This window comes from Thamnophis elegans, chromosome 4 (genome assembly GCF_009769535.1).
Source record: "Thamnophis elegans isolate rThaEle1 chromosome 4, rThaEle1.pri, whole genome shotgun sequence".
NCBI lineage: Eukaryota > Metazoa > Chordata > Lepidosauria > Squamata > Colubridae > Thamnophis > Thamnophis elegans.
The window spans coordinates 54588667-54614270 of NC_045544.1; the positions used below are offsets into that span (position 1 = coordinate 54588667).

Sequence of the window (25604 nt, forward strand, 5' to 3'; positions counted from 1 at the left end):
TAATGTCGCAGTCATCTAACCATTGAAGCACAACATTCTTTATATTACAAAAAAATCAGATACTGGAGCAGTTTTCAGCCGATAATGATGTGATCTACAGTTCAACATGGGACCCCCATACAGACAGTGACGTGAGGATACTATGCCCCATGTATACAGAGATTCTTGGCAGACACCATATGAGGTGTGAATCCTATTCAGGATTGTCCATTGCTGATGTGGTAGTTCAAAGCCTGGCACCTTTTTTGTGGGGTCATTTATATGTCTTCTATGTCTGTATATGATCCCCATTTGGCTTTCCACTGGGGATCAATGTTAAAATTATTGGGCAGATGTTTCACCAAATACTTACTTGAGTCGCCTTTCCATTGACATGGCACAAATATTCCGCCATCTTCGATCCAAGTTCCTTGTGGCTTGCTGAATGGAATCACATTCTGTTTCAGTAGCACAAGCATCACAATCATGGAGAAGAACTTCACAGAGATTGAGGACAGATGCAACCCCAGTGCTATGTTTCTCTATGTCTCTTTGAAGTTCCTGTAAGTAAATAGATAAACTTGTGAATGTCTTAGGCAAAACTGAAGTTAATTAATACTGAATGTACTATAAACAAGCCAGGCAAAACTGAAATACAAATGAAGGAAAATAAAAAGCTAAGCTGCTTAGTGGCTAATAAAAATCCCAAATTGTTTCACAAAAAATGAATCGAGATTTTTGACTTATATTCCAAGTGGATATACTTAAAAATAAGGACTAATGAAATCATGCACACAGAGACACACAACACACACATAGCAGAGGGATGGGGAGACAGAGCTCAATCATTCCAACACTTCTATTTTTTTAATCAAGTGGCTTATTTATTAAACATAATAAGATAAAAAGATTGCATAGATGGTTTGAATACATATTGCTATTAGTGTTCATATTTCTTTGTTAAAACATTTTGTTCTTACCATGCTACAAATATACTAACTGAAATCCATTAAGCATTATTGCCACATACTGTATCTTTAGGTAATTTCAAAGAGTCTAATATTAATACCACTAATTATCTCTTGGTAACAATTTGCCAACTGCATTTTTGGGTTCCATTCATGGTTTAATATTGACTTTTAAAATCCTTAATGGGATGAATGAAGAGGGTTTCAAGTACTTTCTTTATGACAACCATTCCCAAACAGCCGTGACTGGGATGATGAGATTAGTAATTAAATGTTTTGTTACTAGAGGTAGGGCTTTACTATTAAGCTCTTTCTCACACTGCATTTCTTCAAATTGTGTGCAGTTAACTCCACATTTTGTCATGTTTCCAACCATATGCTTTATTTATTTTGCGTCACTGAATCAGGTGGAGCAACAAGCAGGAAAAAATATTTTTTTAATGAAAACATAGTAACTGGAGTATATGAACACAGAGTGAGAAATGTTCATGCAATGGCTCTCTCAAAAATGTCAAGAATGTTGCTATGTACTTGATATTCCAGGATGGGATAGGTAGTCTTTGGTGCAAGAACGAATTTGGAATTCCAAGAGCTTAGTGGACACATGAATTCACAAAATGGATGGCTATGATGTTCCTCAGTCTCTTTCAACCCTCCATGGTCCATTACTCCATGATTACATCAATTCACCAAGATTGTCTGTCAATGACCGTTTCTTTGAATCTTGGAAAGTTCATTCTCATGTCAGCAGTGATCGTGTCTAACCATCTTATCTAGATATTTAAGGTGATTGGATAATTTTGCTTCATATTTTAATTAACTCTTTTTCGATCCTTCTTTTCCAGAAGAACTTTGCCTTGTCTGTTATCATGCTTATCTTGGCAGGAAAGATTGCCTGGATTTCTGTAATTACTTTAAAGAAATGTACTGTTCTTTTTATTTGGTTGTCATCTTCATTTTCTTTTCCTTGCTTGTGTAAATAGATTTCCTTGACTTTTTGGTCATGGAAGAGTTTTAGTTTCAGGAATTTTCTTTTCTATGTGTTGTCTTTTGCTTTCTGCCTTTCTTAGTTAACTTTCAATCTATCAATAGGCATTTTGTCTTCTTATGAACATTGCGTTTTGTAATACTTTTGTTTACTTCATTTAATGATTTGAGTGAATTTCAATGTAGAATTCTTCAGATATACACTTCATCAAATGCATTTCAGTTCTCTATCTTTACAACAACAGAAGATGGAATATTACTGAAATTGTATCACTTGCTTTATTAAGCTAAATTTTACGAGAAGTTCAGGACCAAGCTTCAGTTAGCATTAGGTCTTGTTTTTGTTGATTGAACAGAGCTACACCCACTTGGTTGAGATCATACAGTCTATTTGATTTTAATGCTGTTTACCCACCAATGTCCATGTGTAGAATTGCATTTTAGAGTTGCTTGAAAAACAGATTTGCTACAGTATTATGACTGAATTTGTTACAGCTACAGTATTTGTCTGTCCCCTACTTCATCTGTATACGAAGATAAAATGTTTCCATTATTCCAGGTTCAAACTTTGAATTTTTATTTCAGTTTTCTTCCAGTCATCTATAATGAATATGACATAAGTTGCTGGTTTTGTATCAATGCAAATCATGATAGAACTGTTCAATTCCTGTTTCCTTGAATCCCTATGATACTGATTGTCTTGTCCTGCAGGTCAAATGAGATTATTCTATCATTTACTGGAGTGTTAGTGGAGGTAGTGCTTTACTATCAAGCTCTTTGTCACATTGTAATTTCTTCAAATTGTATGCAGTTAAATCACATTTTGTCATATTTCCAACCATATTATTTATGTAACCATGAAATGCTGGGAAAGGTGGAAGGAAAAAGAAACAAAGGACAATCACAGCAATGTAATAGACTCAGTCTAGCGCCAGCAGAAGAGGAGGTTAGGGACAGATTATAATGGAGAACATCTATCAATGTAGTTGCTAAGAATCAACACCAATTTGATGGCCCTTAAACAATCAATCGATCAATAAATTATTTTAACATCATTTGTTTATAAAGTGGCTCTGCTATTTCTTATATAATTTTCTTTTCTTTGCTATGAAATCATCCATCCAGTTTGCTAATTCCCAGAAGGTCGGTGTCCACTCTTGACACTGCCACTGTGATAACATCAAGGTTCACTTGGCTCATTGCTTTGACATTCCATGTTCAACTGTTTATAGCATGAAATTTTCATTTTGCTTTTGCCTATGAGTGAATCAGCAATGGTGAAATCTTTTCACCTTTAATCCATATATGTTGTGCGCATATGTGTTGTGTCTATTTGCCCTCTGCTTTCCCCAGCAACTGTTTGAATACCTTCTTGCTTGGGGGATTGGTTCTCCAGTTTTCATTTTTGTAGATTTATTGAAGTAACTGACATTTCCTTCTCCAAAGGATACTATTTAGTCCAATATTTCATCAGAAATAATTGCTTGGAAAAATGCCCTCCTGATTGTATAGCTTATAGGTTATTGATAAAGGAGGTGTGGGGATGGTGACAGGAAGCCAGAAGACAAAAGATGGTTGAGAGAAAAAACAGCAACTATTTTACTGGCTATTTCAGAGTGATACAAATTAAGTTTACAATTGTGAGAAATTGTGGTTATCAGCCAGGGGCAAAATAATTCAGGAGAAAACTTACTAAGAGGTGAGAGCCAAATTTTTTTGGTGGGGGGGAACCCTCTACCTTAATTAGTTTGTTATAAATCACTTGGAACAGTTTTCAATAATGTATTTTTAATTTACAGCATTAAAAAATAATGGTGTTGAAGTCTACTTCATTCATGCCTTCTGACTTTGCCAGCAATGTGAGATTTAACTACAGTTGTAAAACCTGGAAATGCATTGAATATAATTCTATTCAGAATTACTTCATCTAATGAAGTAGTCTTCATTACAGACTAGTCTTTGAACAGCACTAATTGAAATACATTTGCCTTTCAATGTGATTTAATGAAGAACTGGGATTAGATGTATTGCCTTATATATAACTTGATTTCTTCCACTTAGAACAGAAGTCAAATTAAGACAGCAAGAAGTTAAAGACAAACTAATAATTAGAATTTGTTCAGAAAAAATGAAGACATTTAGCACCACATAGAGGAAAAAAAGAAGAAATGCAGATTCCTAGCTAGACTCGTGATCCATTGTTCTTCTGCATACTTTTTCCTTGATTTCCCAATTGCAGATTTCAATAAATTAATTCTGAGGCATAGGAAACAGAAATATTTTTTTAACCCCCCCCAACTCTATGTACAAATTCTGTTCAACTAAGCTTTGTTTTTAAAATACAAAACTATCTCTACTGGGGCAGAAGCTTGAGCTAATGTGATTCAATATATGGCAAAGAACCCTCATGATATCTGGATTCTATGCCTGCCTGGCATCTAGATTGATCAAGTCTGAATATCAAATATACTGAATATAGTTTAAGAAAGAACCATATTCTAAGAAATATTGACAACAAGATTTTTTTTTGGAAAGAATTTTGTGTGATGAATAAAAGTGTGTGTGTGTGCATGGACTTGTGTATATGAGCACCTTTAAGTCATTGTTGACTCCTGGCGATTGCCTGGACAAGTCCCTGCAAGATTTCAGAGTTTGTCTGCTTCCAAGGGCTGAAAGAGAATGACTGGCCCAAGGCTACCTAAATGGTTTCTTACCTAAGGTATGGACTAGATCTCACAGTCTGCTGGTTTCTAGTCTGATACCCTAACCCAGGAGTGTCAAACTCAATTTCATTGAGGGCTGCATTAGGGTTGTGTTTGATCTTGGGGTGGGTGGGTGGGATGTGTGTGGCCAGGAGGGGTTGTGGCCAGCTTGTTTTCACTTGTGTTGGGGGTTTTCTGTGGTGGCCTGAGTGCACTACTAGTGAAAACAGGCTTCCAGGCTCCATTTTTGACAGCTATGGCATCCTGCAACCCTCTGCCAGTGAAAACCTGTGGCCCTCCCAAGCTCCATTTTCACTGGCAGAGACACTGTGGACCAGTCCTTTGCTGTTTCCAGGGTGGCCCCACACGTCAGATCTAAGCATCCCCTGGGGAGGACCTGGGCCACGAGTCTGACCACTTTACCACTTGTCATTATGAATAAACATAACAAATAAAAATTCATCCTGTCTCCTTTACAGTGTAATCCAGGTGGTCCGTCTACATTTTGGATCAAATCCAGAGGTGGTATTTTGCCGGTTTGGACCAATTTGCCTGAACCGGTAGCAGAAATCATGGGTGGCCCCGCCCACCCAACCTCGGCTCTATGGTATCCCATTTAGGCACTTTTTTAGCCAAAGCACATGTGCGGAAGTCTGAGTACATGCGTGGATGTGGCATGGGCAAGCGAAGCAAGCGCTTACATTTGTGAACCGGTAGGGAAGGTAAGTGAATACTACTCCTGGTCAAATCACATTTGATTATAAACACATGATTTAAATGTTTATGACTTTCTGATGCTGTCAGGGAATTTTTTGAATGCTACTGTGTATGTGCAGCTCTAAATTTACCAAATAATCATACAAAATATCTCTGTTTCAGTGTCTGATCACTGCATGCCATGCAGCATGATCTAATACACATTTTACTCAGAAGGAAATTACTATTGTGTAACTGGATCAATAAACCAAAACTTTAGAAAAAGCTTTCAAAATTTGCTAATTTTAAAATAACTGTATTCCTAATTGTATAACAGGATAAACAAACCAAGACGGAGCCATTGTAGTCATATCTGCAAACAAGTGGGACCAGGAAATCTGACATTATGCCTCTTGTTTATTATCTATTGGCATGACAAGATTGTACCCAGTTCTAAATTATTATTGTGAATGCTGACTCACTTTAATTGGTAATTAAAAATCAAATGAGGGGCTTTTCTTGAGTCAATTTTATCTGTTTCTGCATACCAAGTATGTAGAAAAGGGGAAGTAAAAATATTTCCATTTTTTTTTAAAGTAGTCTAAACAGGTTTCACATCATAGCACCATATGCTTCTGAAAATGCTGGTTCTTGTTACCTTACAATCTCCACTATTATGTATCATGTGACTTTGCTAGGTGATCAGTGGGAATGAGAGCAATGGAGGCTACCAGAAGGATTCTGGGTATTCCAATCTATGGAATATTTGGCTGGCCGAGGTGGCGCAGTGGTTAAATGCAGCACTGCAGGCTACTTCAGCTGACTGCAGTTCTGCAGTTCGGCTGTTCAAATCTCACCGGCTCAGGGTTGACTCAGCCTTCCATCCTTCCAAGGTGGGTAAAATGAGGACCCGGATTGTTTTTTTTTTTTTTTTGTTTTTTTTTTTTTGTTTTTTTTTAAAATATATTTTATTCAATTTTCACATTCCATTTGCAATCATTTATATACAGGGTATTTACTATAAGAAAAGAAAAAAAAGAAAAAGGGAATAAAACGAACAAATAAAAAGGAAACACAACTCATCATTCACAACCCCACCTAACCCTTCCATCCTCCATACACCCCATCTACCCCCTCCAACTTTCCTTTCTCCCTCTAACACTCCCCTCCTACTTCCCTTTCCCCTCAAACCTTCCTTCTCCCCTTACTCCCCGGACACCCTCCTTACATTCCCCTTACTCCTTCCTTACTCCTCCCTCTTCTTTCCCTCTACCTCCCTCCTTGGTGTATGCCTTTATTCGAGTGTTGTTTGATCTGATAAAAGTAAAATGAACCAAGGAAAAAAAAGAAATAAAAAAAAATAAAAGAAAAAAAGAACCACCGTATATAAATACATTCTTGTTCTTATTAAGACTATGTTAACACCCCCCCACCCCACCCCCCACAAATCCCCATCCCTAATCCTCCCGACTTCCCAGGGCCCACACCTGGCACTACCTTCTGTCTAAAATATCTTGTATACATATGGATTAAAAAATAAAAGTAATATATCAAAAGAAAGAAAAACAGAAAAAAAAGAAGAGAGAAAAGAAAAGAGAAAAGAAAAGAAAAAAGAAAAAAAAAAAGAAACCACTCTTTGTGTTGATCTCAGCCCCCCATCTTTATCTATGCTTAAATAGTATAAATCATTCTATCTATATTTTATTCTCGTCTCTTACTTCTTTGCTATTTACCCCAACCTTCTGTAGATTCTCCCGTTCCTCTTCCTAAACCTCATGATCCCTTCCGATAAAATTTAAGCAACGTGGTTCATGCCATATATTCAAATATAACTTTACAGACAAGTAATCAAACTTTCCCTTCTAGTAAAATTTAAACAGCGTAAATGATCTTTCTTTACCCCCTTTTCAAACAGTAATTCAAAATCCCCTACTTAGTAAGATTAAACAGCGTAGATCAAATATTACTTTACACAGGAATCAATTTCTATCTTAAGATAATTCCAACCGACTTCCTCTTCTAATAGGATTTAAATAACGTAGTTCATTCCACATGCATTTTACCCTCATCCCTCACTTGTCTGATATTTACCACTATCAAATTTATACTAGCATTTGTTTAAAATATAACTCAGAGCTATTTCAACCAACTTTCCCTTCAAATAAAAGTTAAATAGCATGGATCATTCCACATATTCAAATAATACTTTCAGCAAGAGTCAGTTAACCTTCTATTTTAAAGTAATCCCTTCTAACAAAGTTTAAACAACATAAATCATTCCGCATTCTTTTTACACTTATCTTAAGATAATCCCAACCGGCTTTCTGTTCTAATAAACTTTAAACAACGTAAATTTTACCCTCATCCCTTGCTTGTCTGATGTTTACCACTATCAAATTTATGCTAACGTTAATTTAGAATCTAGCTTAAAGTAGTTTCACCCAGCTTTCCCTTCTGATAAAAATTAGTCCGCTTTTTCTACCGGAGAGAGGTCTCAAGCCCCCATTCAGTCCTCAAGCATTTTGAAATGTCTAAATTCTCGATCTCCGTTTTTCTGCTTCTCCGAGGGAGGAGGGGCTACCCCCTCCATCTTGCAGCCACGTGGCCTGCCGCTTGCCTTCTCCTTCCGCTTGTCTCTCCTCTCTTCCAAGCGCGTCAGGAAGTCCCGCCTTCAGAATCCTACAATAGAAATCTTGAGCCTCCGAAACAGAGTTAAGACGAAATCTTTGATTCTCAAATGTAACCGTGATACCGGCAGGGGCCTCCCATCTGTATCGAATCTGTTGACTCCTAAGCTCCTTAGTTAAAAAGGTGTAGTCCCCTCTTGCCTTCAACATCTGAAAGGGAATATCTTTGAAAACAATCAGGTCCTGGCCGTCAACTCGGAAACTGTTATTATAAAGCTTTTGCACAATCGCATTTCTAGATTCTTTTGTAGAGAAATGTATAATTATGTCCCTCGGGAGCTGTCGCTGTTCCGCTATCAATGAGTTCTGGCGATAGATTTTCCGAATCTGCCAATCAAAGTTAAGTCCCGGGCTTCCCAGTGCATGGCTGAAGGCTTCAGCAAAGGTCTCTTTCAAATTCTCTTGCTCCTTTTCACGGAATCCTCTGACTCTTATTGCAAATGCCTTCCTATTAAAATTTATCATCATAAGCTGTTTTTCGTTATCTCTAATTTTTTGTTGTAAAATTTGAATATTGGTAGTCAAATTAAAATTAGCCTTCTCCAGACTTTCCAATTTGTTCTCGATTTCAGCAGAGTAATCTGACAGGGCAGACACGGCTGCAAACGTATTCGCCTTCATTTGATTAACTTTAGATTTTAAATCATCATAAAGTTCCAATACAAATTCCTTAATTTCTTGCTTAAAGGCATTAAAGATTTTAAAGAGATATTCCTGTGTTAAAAATTCTCCAGTAGAGGGCGTAGGAGACAAAGGCTGTGTTTCCAGTAAAGATTCTTTAAATTCTTTAGACACATTTGTAGCAAGACGCTTCTTTGATCTGGGTGCCATAATAAATAAACAAGTAAGCAGCGCTTCGCTCCCCTCTATTTCCAAAGAAGAAGAGTTTATTTTGTTAAGAAGCGGTCTGCAGGAAGATAACACCGGCTGAGTACATCCAGTATCAATCATCCACGGAGAGAAATCGCCATTTTGAGGTCTATTTAGACAAAGAAGTCTCTAAGACGAATGGTGCTGGTATTTAAGATAGTAATAAAAGCATAAATCTCACAGGGGTGGTACCCTCCCGTATCAATTCTAGCTTGAAAAAACTTTGTTTTGTCCTGGGGGGGGCTAGCCTGTCTGGGGCTGCCAAAAAAAAAGGCAGCTAAGAAGAACTGGCTGGAGATAAAAGCTCCGCTCCGGTTGGATCTAATCTCTTTCCACAGCCAAAAAAAGAAAAAGGCTGTGGCTTACGAATAGACCCTAGCCTACGGAGCTATCCTCCCTGCCCCTTTCTTAGCCAAAAAGGGGTGCTATCTATGATCTTATTTAGATATACAGACCAGATCTCTGAGGAGCTCGGTGGAGCCCTCCTCGGCAACAGGCCACGCCCCCAGGAAGCCCGAGGACCCGGATTGTTGTTGGGGGCAATATGCTGACTCTGTAAACTGCTTAGAGAGGGCTGAAAGCCCTATGAAGCAGTATATAAGTCTAACTGCTATTGCTATTGCTAATTCTGGTATAGAAGTCCAACCATCTTAAAATGGCCAAGTTTGAGAATCTCTGAACAAAAATATGCAAGAGAGGGGGGAAATTATGTAGCGGTGAGTTGAGATTATACATATTTGAAAGTGGAAAATAATAGTCTAAATCAGGGGTGTCAAACTCAAGGCCTGTGGGACGTATCCAGCCCACAGGATGCTTAGATATGACCCATGGTGCTGCCCTGAAAACAGTGAAGGATTGATCCATGGTGCCTCTGCCAGCGAAAATGGAAATCATGACAGGTTCCCTCCCATCAGAGCCCCATTTTTGTTGGCAGAGGGTTGCAGGAGGCCACCGTGTCCAAAAATGGATGTTGAGCTGACCACTCCCCCTGGCGACACATACCCGGCCCCCCAAGGTCAAACACAACTCTGATGCCGCCATCAATGAAATTGAGTTTGACACCCCTGGTCTAAATCAATTAAGAATGGTGTCAATCTCTGAAGGAAGAAGAAAGAAGAGTCTATGAACTTCTCTTTGAGGACATGCAAATTGAAACTCAAGATTCAAATGAATCCTGAATCATGAGCACAGCATGCAACAGACTGGCTTCTTCCTGGCATTTTCATATGATCACAATGAATTTTATAGCACAGTATTGACTTTCAGGAATAATTGCTAATATGAATGATTCAGGTCTATAGAGTTACTGGACAAGAGGCTGAAGTCTATGGCTCATATTCATTATTAGTTTTGTTCCTCAATTATATACTACTAGTAACAAGTCACCTACAGCTATGTAAGTCATTTCAATGGGTGTATATTTCTTGAGTAATATTTGTACAAACACTCTTAGTATGTTAATCTGCTAGCTTCAAGCTAAATTTATGTTCATTCTGTCTAGCTGACACTTTCTATCGTGGAGATTTAAAATTTAAGTACTGTTTCTAATTGACCTTTGTTTTAATGTTGCAGTGATACTTTGGAAAAAGGCCTAAAATTCAATTAATGATCATTCATTGCTTCTCTTGTGAAATATTGCTATCAAGACTAAGTACTTGGGTATACTGGCTGAAGTTAAGCATCTTAAAATATTCTTTAGTAGCAGTTTCACACAGTCCTTTCCAAACTAACCAACACTAAACTCTAAAATGTTGCAATAAATATCTATCAATTATTTGACCCTAAGGCAAATACAAGACATTGCTCAAGAAGATAATTAAACTGAGGGCTTAAGTATTAAAAATGCCTCCAGTGTAAAAAAGATTGAGAAGGATATCAAATATTTGTGGCAGGCATTAATCATCATAACAGATGAAGCAACCTGTCTATCAGAGGTATTAGTGAAAGGCTGAGAATGGCAATCTGATGGATTACACAGTAAGAATATTTAAACAATTTCCTACAGAATTACACTTTTCTGAAAATGACATAGTACATGCATGCAGAATTTGAAATACCAAGCTTGGGAAGCTGAATAAACCAAGGAATATTATAATTAAACTTCTTAGTGAACAAAAATTCTTTGAGGCAAAATTTATTTCTTACAGTACATATTTGTCCATTAGAGACGAAACATTAGAGACATTCATAGAGACATTATTTTGTCACAAGCTGGAGGAGGAATTTAATGGGGGGGAAACATAATTTTTTGTTTTATCAAGATATTAGCAGAACTGCCTTAAAACATGATGACATTTAAGCTTCTTACAGGACTGCTGATAAAAATGGGAATTCAGTATAAATGGGAATTTCCATTTAAACATAATAGATTGAAACCACAAGGAATAGGAACAATTTATATTATTCTGGTTACGAATGAAACTGGCTGAGTTGAAGAAGATTCTCTCTGATGGTACTTGGACAAGGAATAACCTTGGAGATGAAGCCAAGGAGAAACAGCTGCAAAATGAAGCTCCCTGGGAGAGCATTCGGACACAAATATGAGCAAACTGGGGGAAAATACAAAATGAACCCTTTAGATTAAAAGTTCTTATATGGTATTAAAATATTAGCTCAGATTAGAATTAAGATATAAATGGGTGAGATAAAACCTATTTAGGAAGTGGGATGCAGAAAATTAATATAAGAAAGCACATAAAAATAAAATTATAAGTAAGTCCAATTGTGTCTGACTCTAGTGGGCGGTGCTCATTTCTTATCCAAGGAAGCCAGTGTTATCTGAAGACATTTCTGTGGTCATGTGGCCAACATGATTATATACCAAAGCACATGGAATGCTGTTACCTTCCCATTGAAGTGGTACCTATTTATCTATTTGTATTTGCATGCTTTCAAACTGCTAGGTGGGCAGGAACTAGAGCAAGAATGGGAGCTTACTCCATTGCACAGCACTCGATCTGAAACCCAGGCTGTCAGCTTTCCAGCTGACAAGCTCATCATCTTTAAGTGGATTAATTGAGTGATAAAGGGATGACAGAGTGGGAGGGGGAAAATCCCTGTTAGATCTAGAAGGGGCTCAAAAATGATTCTTATGAAACTCTGTAGATTTGTTGGTTTGCAATTGAATGCAGGAGGAGAGGGAGGACAGGGAGGGAAATGATTTGAGCTAAGGACTATATATCAAGGCTAGGAACTTAACAGAACAGAATAGAGTTGGAAGGGACCTTGGAGGTCTTCTAGACCAGCTCCCTGCTCAAGCAGTAGAACCGATACTATTTCAGATAAGTGGTGGGAAACGCAGAAAGGTGAAATTTTGTTACTGGTGCAAGCAACAAAATATTTATATTTTTAAGCCAGAATAATTTGTTTTATACGACACAAGGTAAAAGAAATGATATTTTATGATATATGTAAAAGTTAGATGTTTGAATGAAAGAATTTTACTCCTTGAACATTTTTTTCAAAACAAATAATGTAAACTAAATTTTGCTATAAGATGGGAAGCAGTGAAAGTTGTGATAAGAGGGGAATTGCATTATACAGAGAAGTCAAATTTAAAAGGAAAAAAATCTTTATCAAATTAGACTTAAAAATGAAAGATTTGTTAGCAAAACATAATAAAACAGATTTCTCAATGGTCTATACACAGCTAGAATGGAAAAGAATCAAATTAGGCATTCTAGAAGTTGATAACATTTAAAAAGAGCCTCTATTTTCAAAGCTATAACATTTTAAATTTGATAGGAAGTACTCTAGAAAGTAAATTTAATCCCACATTTTTCAACCTTCTTTAGACAGTGTGGAATTAGAAATGTAATTAATTAATTACTTAGCAAAACAAGTCAGGAATATGTGACTTGTGAAATCAATATAAGATTTTAAAAGTCAAATAATTTCTAATACTAGATCCTAACAGTCCTTAAAAAATCATGTACTTCTAGAAATCTAACATCAAAAGACATTAAGAATTAGATAAGCTAGAATTCCCTGTTTCAACACAATACATTTGATAGATCCATTATTAATCTAAATATAAATCTATACTTCATTTAAAGCTAGGAAAAATATTCTCAGGGTATTATTTCATATACCTCTATTCATTATTAAACACAACTTATAAATTATACTTAAAATGAAGGATCTTAAATTAATTATAGGCACAAACATCCAAATTCTCTGGATATATCTAGCTCTATCAGATGCTAAATAGATTTCATTTCTGCAAAAAAGAATCTGTTCCTCTAACCATATGTTTTGTAGATGTATGGAAAGCCTTTATTTACATAGGATTATTTGAGAGTATAAACAAAAATCAATTCTGAACACTTAAATGAGTAGATTTTATTTACTGTACTTTCTGGAGTAAAAGACACACATTTTTCCCTCAGAAAAGAGGCTAAAAATCCAGTGAACTGAATACAGCATTTTTTGCCTCCCAAAATCCCGCCCCCTTCACCAAAATGGCCATGCATAGCCTTTAGGAGGCTTTCAGAGTGCTCCTGGGGGCTGGGGAGGGCAGAAATGAGCGAAAAATGGGCCATATTTTTTTGCTCATTTTTGGGCCCCCTCAGGAGTACTCTATAAGCCTCCTAAAGGTTATTCATGCCCCTTTAAAAAATGGGCCTGTTTTTGCGAAAAATGGGCCATTTTTGGGAGATCTGCAGAATGCAAAAACTTTTTTTAAAAATTTGCCTCTTCAAAATCTTGGTGCGTCTTATACTCTGGTATGTCTTATACTCCAAAAAATACAGTATGTATTACACAAATTTATATAGCCTCCCAACTCCTTTGCATAAAAGACCCATAACCTATAACATTAACTATATAGCCAATGAAAGAAGTACTGCTGTAGAAGAGCAGAAGGATGGAGTTAAGTGTGTCATTAACTTAAGAGTTGCTATGTTCCCACAAATGGTCCAAGTCTAACCCTTCTTGAATTCAATTAACTCTTATCTGTCACAATTTAGTACCATGTTTTCCTGAAAACAAGACCTGTCAATTTTTGGGGGGGGGGGCAAAATAAGCACTAGGACTTATTTTTGAGGAAACACGATTTCAGGGTGATCAGCCCAGCTGGCCACTCCACCCACTAGTGCACACACAAGAGCCAGCAAGCATGCAGGGACCAACGGTATCCAGCAGCAGCTGTAGCCCACCGGTCCCTTGGTCAGCACACTCTGGGGCTGCGCAGAGCAGAAGATAGGCAGGTGATCCCTACACGTGGAACAGGCTGCAGGCAAGCTGAGAGATGTGAATATGAGTCTCCTGCAGCTGCCCCCCACTCCTCCCAACTGCTGCTTGGCTTTCTAATGAATCGGATCGCGTCTCTCCCCCACATGCCTCTGTCTCTGTCTGTTGCCGGTGTCACTACATGAAAATGAGCCTCCTGCAGCTGCCTGCTGCTCTGGCCCATCGACGCTCAGCTTTCCTGTGGCCCACACAGCTCATCCAGATTGCCTGCCTTCCACCTGCCTCTGCTTCCGCAATTTAACGCATCTACGCTGTGTGGGCTGCAGCTACTGCCAGACACCGTCGGCTCACACACGCTCACCGCCTCCTATTCTGGCAATACCCACTCTCTTCACTAGGGCTTATTTTAGGGTAAGGCTTATATTAGGTGCACACATAAAAACAGGCTGGGGCTTATTTTTGGGGTAGTTTATATTTTCGGGGAAACACAATCAATCTTTTGAACTGCAACTTAATATATGGTCCTGATTGTTTGCACCTGAAAAATGCTTAGTTTAAGAATATATTTCCAAGCACCTCAGTTAGCCCATGTTAATCTTTTCACAAGATCCAACAAAGCAGTGGATATACATGGAAAATATTCTGTTCTTGGGTAGTGATTTAAATCAGTTATTTTTTATTTTATACAAGCATTGAATAAATATTAGAATATTAGACTTATGGATTACTCTCTTAACTTTACCAACAATATACCCAAATTTGTGTAGGTAGTTGAAATCTGCATGGAAAATAATAAAAACAACAATAACGTAGAAACAGCCAAAGGGAGGAAGAATAATTTGTCCTTCCCAAATACAATATTCATTTTCAACTCACCGACTTATAAAGTTGTGAAATACTAACACGAAGATTTCATTTGTATAAAAGGCAGTTAACAATATCATATTCCACTTCCAAACAATAAAAAACCAATTACACCAGAAGCTAACATTCTGTACATAATATGGTAGTGCCTTACCTCTGGTTGGCAGGCTCAGTGAGCAGTTCCATGTTGACTGGATGTCAAGCCAGCAGAAGATTCTACCAGAATAATGCTAAAAGCATCACTTGCCTTGAAATTTAAGGGCATCTTCCTTGCTGCCCTCTTGTACCACAGGATACAGCAGAGCCAAACCTGCTCCACACTTGGTTCACCTTCACCATTATGCATTTGGAAATGTGGGTATTTCATTTGGGGGGATTTTTTGTTTTGTTTTGATTGCTCTTCTACCTCACATTTTTGTTTTACCTGCTGTTCATTTAGTTTCCTTTGAATCTCCTCAGAATCGCAAGTTTCATAGACAATGGCTTTGGATAACTCTGATTCAATATGGGCGAGCCAAGATCTCAAGATGCTCATGTTCTTATCCAATTGCTGGATTGCCACCAAGGTCTCCTTCAGTTTCTTCATCCTGTTAAAAGTCACAGACAACATCATGAGCAACTCTCTTTTTAGATATCTCTCTTTTTAACTGACATATTCCAACAATTTTTAGTATCTATGTAGTCTTGATTTTTAGAATGGATATGAACAACATAGCATAACAAGTATAGATAAAAGTGAAAATAATATTGATAGCTATTAAAGAGTATTTTTAAAAATTTATTGCTTACAATAATTACTTTTAGATCATGAAAATAGGAAAAGGCTTCTTTTAATTTTCATTTAGCAATGAGTGCTTCAGGTTCAATATTTCCAGTGAATGGAAGAATCAATGTGGTGTAGAGGTTAAGTATTGTACTCAGAATGGGAACAGAATTTTACTCTCAGCCATGCAAACTGAGGTGACTTTGGGCCAGTCTATCTCAGTCCAATCTACTTGACAAATTGCTGAGGATCAGAATCAAAATAGGTCTTAAATCATTATGAGAGTATATATGATGCCTAATTGATCTTTCAGTTTTCAGAAGGCACTGGAGAAGATCCTTATCTTCTAGTGTGCAGTTTGACTAAGCCCTAGCTACTTCTTGGGAAGAGAGGTTGGTGATGGGTCTTGATTAAGTTTGTGTGCCCTGTGTACATCACGAAAGCCCTCCTAATTCTCAGATAAAATTTCAAGCTGGTGACAGAAGAAATATTGTACCAACAGCATCTCTGGAGAAGGACAAAGAGCAACTCTGATAACAGGAAGAATATTTATTAAGGATTACACAGTAGAAATAAAAGTGATAAAACATCATCATTTTCTTCTTTAATTTTATTTTTGGAGTGCCATTTGAAGTGTTGGTCTTGTTTAAGGTCGCCTAGTCCTTAGGAAGAGATGAGTAAGAAAACAATCTGAAGGTTAGTATTGCCCAGAGCTGTTACCGTCAGTTGGGTGGCCATTTAAATGTGATAAATAAATAAATGGAGAATGGAAGGGTTAAGTATCTGCTGGAAAAGAATTTGAATTTATTATCACTCCAGCTGTGCAGGACATGTAAAGTTGATTGACATATGGTCTGACACCTAGGAAGAGTTTGTGCTTGTTAGTCCTGAGGGATTGGACAGGGGTCCTTGGATTTGTCAGTATGGCACTTGCATTTTAAGTTCATGTCCTTCCCTAGTTGGTTAAGGCCTCCCACGAGATGATCTTGAGGTGATTCAAGCAGTTACAAGATCATCCTTGAGAGATGGTGATGAATAGGATGATGAATTCAATCTGTGTTGAGTTGGTGGTGGTTTGCCCTATCTTCAATAAGCTATTGTTGGACTAAAGAGTGTTGGAAAACTTTTATCCTTCTTCAAGTTTTACTTTTTGGGGAAGTTTGTTGAGAAAGTAATTGGATTGCAATTCCAGAAGTTTCTAAAGAAAACTGATTATCTGAATCTCTTTCAGTTGAATTGCAGGCCTGGGCATAGTACAGAGATGGCACTAATCATATTAGTGGGGCAGCCCTTGAAGAACATTCGGAGACTTCAGCTCGTCCAGAATGCAGCCGCGCGAGTGATTGTGGGTGCACCTCGGTACACCCACGTTATACCTATCCTCCGCGAGCTGCACTGGTTACCGACTGGTCTCCGGATATGCTTCAAGATGCTAGTCGTCACTTATAAAGCCCTTCATGGTATTGGACCTGGGTACTTGAGAGACCGCGTGCTGCCAATTACCTCCCAAAGACCCATTAGATCACACAGAGTAGGCCTCCTCCGGGTTCCGTCTACCAGCCAATGTCATCTGGCTACTACCCGGGGGAGGGCCTTCTCTGTGGTGGCTCCGGCCCTTTGGAAAGAACTCCCCGCAGAGATTCGGACCCTCACCTCTCTCCAGGCCTTCCGAAAAGCCGTTAAAACCTGGCTGTGTCGGCAGGCCTGGGGTCGATAAGTTCCCTTCCCCTCTCGAATCATGTGGCTGTTGGTTGTTTTTAAATGCCCTGTACTTTGTAGTTTTTGTGTTTTTCCCTTCCCCTCTTTGGGTTTGTGTGCCGCCCTGAGTCCCGCCGGGAATAGGGCGGCATATAAATAAAATGAAACTCGAAACTCGAACTCGATTTATGGATGATCTATGACAGACTTGGGAGTGGTTCTCTTTGATCACTGAGCAGCTTTGATGCCTTTGATCCTTCTGACTTCAAGGGTTGGATGTACAGTGTTGTAGTAATTCTCCTTCCACTAGAAATGGATTAAGTTGCAGGCGGTGGGGAGATGTCTAGCCCTTGGCTCTTGCTTTATGGAAGGCATCACTCTTTCGCTGCTCTTGCTTAGCATTTACACTGGGCAACAAGATCAGACCATCTGTCATGATAGAGTTAGAGGACAGTTCGTACAAAATGCAGAGGTATAAGAAGTGACGTCTTATACCTGTTTGATAAGGTATGAGTCCATCAGTTCCGTATTACCCCTGAGGTTCGAATGGACCCAGCCCCTGCCTGTCTTTCAAAAGGGTTGGAAGACCTGAGTTTTTCCCAACATGGAGTCAATGTTTGTGCCTAATATGACTGTTCAACTGTTTATGGCTATTTTAAGCTTTTTGAAGCTGTCTCAATAAGAATATAGTGAATAATGTTGGATACATGGGAAAGAATCTGGGTAAGAAATGTGAAATTTACACAAGCTCAAAATCTGAGAGAAAATTTTTACAAGATGTTCTATAGATGGCATTTAGATCCTAAAAAGTTGGCTTCTATGTATCCGAATGTACAGCCTAAATGTTGGAGGTGTGGTTCTCTCGATGCTACATATTATCATATATGGTGGACCTGCCAAAAGGTTAAGGCATTCTGGATAAAAATATGGTGGGTCATGCAAAATATTTTTAAAAGAAGGATAAAGTTTATTCCTCAGTTATTTTTACTAGGTATATGTACTGACTTTACAGTGGTAGAGACTAATTTGATTCTGCACCTGATAACTGCAGCAAGACTGTTGGTGGCGCAATATTGGAAGAAGGAAGACTTGCCTACAATCCAAGAATGGACATTGAAAGTAACAAACTTAGCCAAGATGGCTAAAATATCGGCATATCTCAAAGATCATTCAAATGAGATATATAAACGAGACTGGAAAAAATGGATTGACTATATACAAAATAAATACGGGACCAAGAAATTCCAGTTAGCCTATGCTTAAGATCAGAAATGATTTAAACTGTTAAAAGTTAGTTCAGTAAGAAGAAGCTAAGGTCAATGTAGAATGTCATTAATTTCTTTATTTCTTTTTTCTCAATAGATTTTAGACTGTGTTAGTTAAAAATCCATACCATGTACGGGTTCTGGGAAGTCGGGGGGGGGGGAAGGAGGAGGGGGGGTGGGGGGGTGGAGGGAGGGAGGGGCACACACACAAAAAAATTGTACTTCAATGTCTTAATGATTGACAAATGATGAAATATTTGTGTTTTTTTTTTAAAGAAATAAAATAAAAAGAATATAGTGAATAAAAAGAACTAGGTTATAAAGTGACTTCGCATTTTCATCACAATATAAACAATTTTAGTAAGTTATCACCTTCTCTTAAAATACAATAACTGATCTCTTTTTACCCTCCTGCCATGTCCCATCTCTGAGATAACAATCTATTTAACTACGATCAAATAAACCAACTTTATATTCCTTCCTTTTACTTTTATCAACGTTGCTCTTTAGTTTAGTCCTTTCAAATAATGATGAAAAACTTCATTTCTTATCCCTTTTCACAAAATTCTTCAAACCTTTTAACAAGCCTCTTTTGTAAATCCCATATAGGAAAATTATCCAGGTCACTCTCATTTTTGGTGTTTGTATATCCCTTTTAATTATTAAGATCTTTTGGATGTCCAGTGTAACATCTTTTACTATGTCATCTTGCAGCCTATTGTTTTTTAATCCACTTCCAATTCAATCTCAATCTTGTTGTGCAGAATTTCCTCCTCTTTCATAGCATCTTGTAGTCACAGACTTTATATAGATGCAGACACTATTAAAATTAATTATAAGTCCATCATTCAAAAATATCGTTCAGTGTGTGAAAATAAGCTCTCCCGCTTTTTTGTATGCTTGGGCCAAAATTAGTAAAAGAGAAGCAGTGCTTCTTTCTGTGCACACTTCTGCATGTGTTCTTCTCTTTCTGGTAACCCCCTCCCCTCAGAAATTAACTACAGTAATTCATCTAACTTCCTATTGTAATTCTCTTTTGCTTAGTATCAAAGTGTCAAAGTTTGTGGTTTACTTCAACATACGTCTGGTTTTGAAAAACTAAACACTTATCATAACAGAACTGTCAACAGTCCTTTATTCATGAAATGAACACGTTAGTGTAACAACATATTTTGAGTCTTAGTCAGATACTCATCTTGCATACTCTTGCCAAAAGTTACTGTACTCGAGTGAATGTTATTTTGGAAGCCTACAGTTTCACTAAAATATACATTCATTTCAACTGAAAAGATATACAATCATGCAAACATGGTAAGAAATCATTGTAGGCAAAAGCTATCTCATCTCAGATAAAACTGCAACAATATTTACAGAAGCTAACTTTCTTAGCAAAGTGTAACATCTCCCACCACATTGCTTCAAGAAGCTGGTGAAGATTTCTTTTCCTGCTAAAAAATACCCAACATCCAAAAAGAACAGGTTGAAATCAGCACATCAGGTCTAAATTTAGCAAGATTAATCTACAGCTGCAGTAGATCTGTTGAACTTTTTAAAACTGTGAACTTACAGTTTCACACTGAGGTAATTATTTAGCAGTATCTTTATTGTTGGATAAATATTCTTAACTTTAAATTAATATTTTAAATATATTACCTCAAATTAAGTACTGAAAACATATTTAAGTTTAAAATACATGCAGGGATAATTTATTTCTTTATTATTGTTCATTCAATACTATGAAAAAAATTTCAGATATGTAAACCTTAAAGTACGTTGTCATTGAAAATATATATTATGACTCAACTGCACTATAATGCACCATGAAGTCACAACTATGAATAAATAAGACAGCTGTTTGCTAATAATAACCTTCTTTAAAAAGGAGCAAGAAAGGTAATTTCAAAAATTGTAGTCACACTGCTTAATGAAATAAACAGAAAACAACCCCCCAAAATATTGTTCTTAATATTAAATAATATGGATGTTGCAAAAGTCCTTGGTTGTTAACTTGAGTAAAATTTGAAATACTTCTGAAACTTTTTCAATTTTTTTAACATTAATTTTTTGTAGAGTTTTGAAATATTTCTATAAAATCATTCCCCACATTATTCTTTTTCCATGCCACATTTATAGCAGAAAAAAGTCTGACATTCAAATGCATTTCTATGTATCTTCCTGTGTGTTGTAATTTGCATATTTTAATTGTAGAAATATTTTTTTTTCATGGAGCCCATTATTTTTCATGCCCATTTTTCATGGATCTTTTCATTACTAGGAACCCTCTTATTAGGAACAGCAATATAACAAAGCATAATAATAAAAGTTTCAAAACTTTGCTTGCCTTGACACATCACAATTGCAGTCAGGAAGATCTGAATCCACACTGTGATCGTCTGCCATTTTCAGGGCATGTAAATCCACCAGCACCAGCATTAAATTTTCCAGGACAATAATTAAGAGCATTCAATCCAATTGTTACTGGAAATTGTACTTTACAGTACTGTGCAAACAGTGCTGACCCTCTAAACAAAAGTTGGTAAGTCACTGCCTGATAACATGAGACTAAGCTGCGTGACAAGTGGTCATGTTTCTAAATAAAACTTACATTCATCAACATGTGCCAGGGTGATCTTCAGGAATGTAGGCCGTGAATGGAGGAGGGGAAGGGTAAAAAAGTGTCCACTATAAATTCTGAGCAGCTGTGGACTAACCTGTCCAAAAAGGCAAGCCAGGAAAAAGTGTGCCTGGCTGGTGTAATCAAATAAAAATAAAAAGTGGGATATCTGTTTGGTTTGTTCCTTTGCTGAGTGCTATATGGACTTCCTGTTCCTGTTTTATAATTTTTATGAATAGTTCCAGCTGTTAGGAGGCATCACCAAAGGCATTGAAAGTAACAAGGAAAGGGATTTTTGAACCATCTAAAGTAACTTTTAAGTTATTTATAATATGAACTTTGACAACGGTACAAAAGTAAAGGAAAATAGTAGAATACAAATAACAATCCATCATTCATACTGGGTTTTTTCAGATCAATAAATGTTAAACAAGTTAATTTTAGCATTTATTAATAAAACAATACTAAATAGTATACTTAGGTATACTGTATTTAAATTTAACAGGTGTTATCTTCTTGATGAAAAAGTTAATATTTATTTATATTGAAGGCGTTCTATTATAATGTTAAATGGCTGAAAATGGAAAGCTATAAATGTGTCTAAGTATAATTTTCCTTTCAGTCACAACAGGCTGATAAAAACATGATTGTCTAAATACCACTGCTTTAGGTTTTTCTATCTTCTCTACCTTTTTCTATCTATCTGGTATTGTTTGCTTGAAAACCCACATCCTGAGGAACTATCTAGTACCACAAAAAATAACAATTCCGGCTTTAATGAATCTATTTGAATTGGCCCTTGCAACCAACCCTGACATGAAAACCTTTTACAGAAGAGGTATATTCTGCCACAGCAAAATTGTAGGTACCAATGAATCACAGAAAATTATAAAATAATTAAATGGAAACCAAATGGTTAAGTACCATTGAAAAACAGGTAACGTTCTATAGATGCCTCGATGTGCAAGTGGTGTTATTCTTCTGATGGTGGCAGAATAAAGGATTGATCCTGTTCTAGAGTTGAGAGTCAGGGCATTTTGCAAAATTTTGTAAATACTGAAGTGCAATCCTGTAAACAGTTCACTATAAAACTTTCTTTCTGACTGGGTCTTAACATGAAAGTTAGGCTATTTTGTTTTGTTTTTATTTTTTGTTAGTACTTGTGTTTATATTCCACTTGCAATCCACCAAGATCAGAATTACATTAAACACATGAACGCATACAAACATACATAGCATATATACCTGGCTGCAATGAGATCTAAAAGATGTTGCCACCTGTCATTGACCTTGCCAAGTTTATACTCAATCTCCAGGGTTTTGCTTTCATGGCTTGCTTTAGCAAGCCGTTCTCCCATTTCCTGAAGCTGCATTTTATTCTCTTGGGCAACTGCAATTTCATCTTGATAATCCTGAATGACAGAAGGACATTCAAAAAACCACAGTAAGCATCTTAAGAAAATCTCCTTAGAGCAACAAATGGTTGCTTGGTTGCTCTTATCTAAATACTATCTAAACATGACACCCTGTTCTATAATTTTGACAGTGTTTATAGGAGGTAATAATCTAACATGCATAGACAACAGGGAAATAAAATCCCCCCCCCCAAGTTTGCAAATTGTTCAGTTTAGCCAAATTAGTGACACTCAGGTGTGTTGAAATATAAAACCCAGATTTTTCAGCCAATGTGGCCTTTATAAGAGCACCAGATTATAAAATACCATACAGGATCATAGCCAAGATTTTACTGAAAGCTTCCTTAGAGATAGCATGCTGCAGTTCTGATAAACTAAGAATATTTATGGAATGGTCTGAAATAGTAAAGCAGGAGCCTTGTACCTTTTTGAGTTTTTCAATCATTTCTTCAATGAGAATATCTCCATTCTGGGAAACTTTACTTTCCATTTGTGTCAACCACTCACAGAGATCTTTGTTCTTCTCGCTGAAGACTGCCCATTCATTCAGTTTCTCGCTCACCTGTTGCCTCCTCAAGGAAACCTTTAAAGTTGTGCAGAAAGAAAGATAGATTATGAGAACAAGAAAAATTAGGCATAATGTTCACCCTGCACTAAGATGATTGCTGAAGTTAAAAGAGATAGAGAAAGCTTCAACAATATGTGATTTCTTTAATAGCTTAACAATGGTTATTAATCTTAGGTTACTTTTGGCCAAATTGTAATGAGAAAGACAAATAAAAAAAGTTATCCAACACACAATAAGGTTCCAGAGGAAGATAAAGATAAAATTCAGGCTTATCAGTTGCAGATAAATGTGTACCTCATATAATGACAGTCAGGTAGATATATCTACAGCCTAGACAACTACACTTACATCTCAGATTACACATAAATATAGAGATTACTTTTAAATATGGAGCTGCAACTAGTCACAAAGACATCTTTTAATACCTATGCCGTTAAAAAGAAAAAAAAGGGCGTACTATTTTTGAAGTAGTTTTCCCAATGCAATAAATTCTAAAACAATGAGATCAGATTTCTTAATCCTGTTGCTATTGATATTGTTAATTTGTTTTACTACAACCCAACTGGCTCTTAAAAAAATGCTAAGCATACAAACCTGGTAGGCAACTGAATTAAAAATGTGGCCTCCACTGATAAAAAAAACGTTACTGCAATAGTATTTAAACAGTTTGCATCCAGTGATATCACCTATAAATGACTCAGATATTGATGAATTTATTTCATATGTATAGTATATCTTGATTTTTTAATGTGATTTAGTCCTAGCTCAGTTTGTTAATCAGTGACCAAGAAGGTGGATACAGATAACAGAAATAAAACCCCCACATGAAATAGGAATGACATGTTAAATGAATTACAAATTAAAAGATTAGGTTACTGTCACCCATAATCACTCAATCGGTCCACTGTGGCCTTCAAAAGAACGAAGTATTTACCAATTTCTAGAAGGCTATTTGAGGAAGGCCATCCACAGAGAGCATCCTGCAAGCCCAGAAGGATGGCTTGTAATAAAGATAGATTTAGGCTGTCTGATGGTTCCATCTGATCCCATCATATCTGACATACAATTGAAAAGGTAATAGAAGAATGGCAACAAAATGTCCTTACAATAAATGTATAACATGATTTCTTAAATCTTAAAATGTAGGTATATATATTAAAATGTGTGTGTGTGTGTGTGTGTGTGTGTATGCGTATATACATGCACACACACACACACACATACATACATACATACACACATTTTCAACAATCTAAGCTTTACTTACTGCACCTGTTTCTTCTTTTCTATAATTGCAGTTCCTTCTCAACTTATGTATTTCCTTTACTGAGAAAGGAAATGCTTAAAAGAATGACCACAACCCATATTTAGATATGTAAAACAAGATACAAATGATTCTAATTTCCTTTGTGTTTTTTTCCACAACTCAGCATTAAGAAACTATTTTAATTCTTTGTGGAACTAAACTCCTCTATTGCATGGAGAACAACTGGTGAGCCAATTAGGTAAAAATGCCTCAAGATCAGAAATAAGGAATTAGTTGTTCGATGTGTGCAGCATAAAAAAAAAAAATATTTATGTCCCCATCGCCCACCTTCCAACATAGCCAGCATGCATTCTGTCTCTTGAGCCTTCAAAAAATATATCCAACCAAATAAGTTTATTTGCAAGTGTTCCCTGTTAAAAAAATGTTAAGTCCTTTCTAACACCAATTAAGGTTTGTGTAATGAACACATAAACAGTATTGGAATGCTCTTCTTGGCCAATTTAAGTAGATGATAGAGCATGAAATCTAAACTCTTAGTGAAGGTGTTTATACAAAAGTTAAAGCATTTCTATATTTATTTGTTTACAAACTTTCATAGCACACTCCAATCCAAATAGACTTAGAACAGGGTACGACAAAGTCAAGATAGTAAGATACTGAAGTTCAGATACAAATAAAGAGAAATAATAAAAGAATCAAACCATCTGTTATTCTTTAAACAATCAGAGTAAAGGCATTTCTAATGGGTAGTCCTCATTTATTTATGGTAATTGGGACCAGAATTTCCATCACTAAGCAATGTGGTCTTAAAGCACAATGTGATATGACTATACTGCTTTGCAAAAGAAATTCACACACTTCTGGTTGCTGTCATTAAGTGAATCCTATCCCATTATTAAGTGAGAACAAAGAAGGATGCAAACGATGAGCAGGTGACTCATCATTTAATATGTAACTGTGAGTAGGGAACCAAGTGCCCGGTCATGATTACATGACTGCAGAGATAAAGAGTGTCTGGCATAAGTGCAAAGATCAGTCATAAGTACCATTAAATGAGGACCACCTGCATTT

At 36.7% G+C, this 25604-nt stretch overlaps 1 protein-coding gene across 1 annotated transcript in view; it reads right to left on the reverse strand.

Moving 5' to 3' along the window:
* SYNE1 (spectrin repeat containing nuclear envelope protein 1) overlaps positions 1–25604 on the reverse strand; it is a 300005-nt gene that overhangs the window by 32475 nt on the left and 241926 nt on the right. The window contains 4 exon segments of the mRNA XM_032216017.1: positions 353–540; positions 15368–15530; positions 22529–22695; positions 23123–23281. Coding sequence (XP_032071908.1) covers positions 353–540; positions 15368–15530; positions 22529–22695; positions 23123–23281 — 677 coding nt within the window.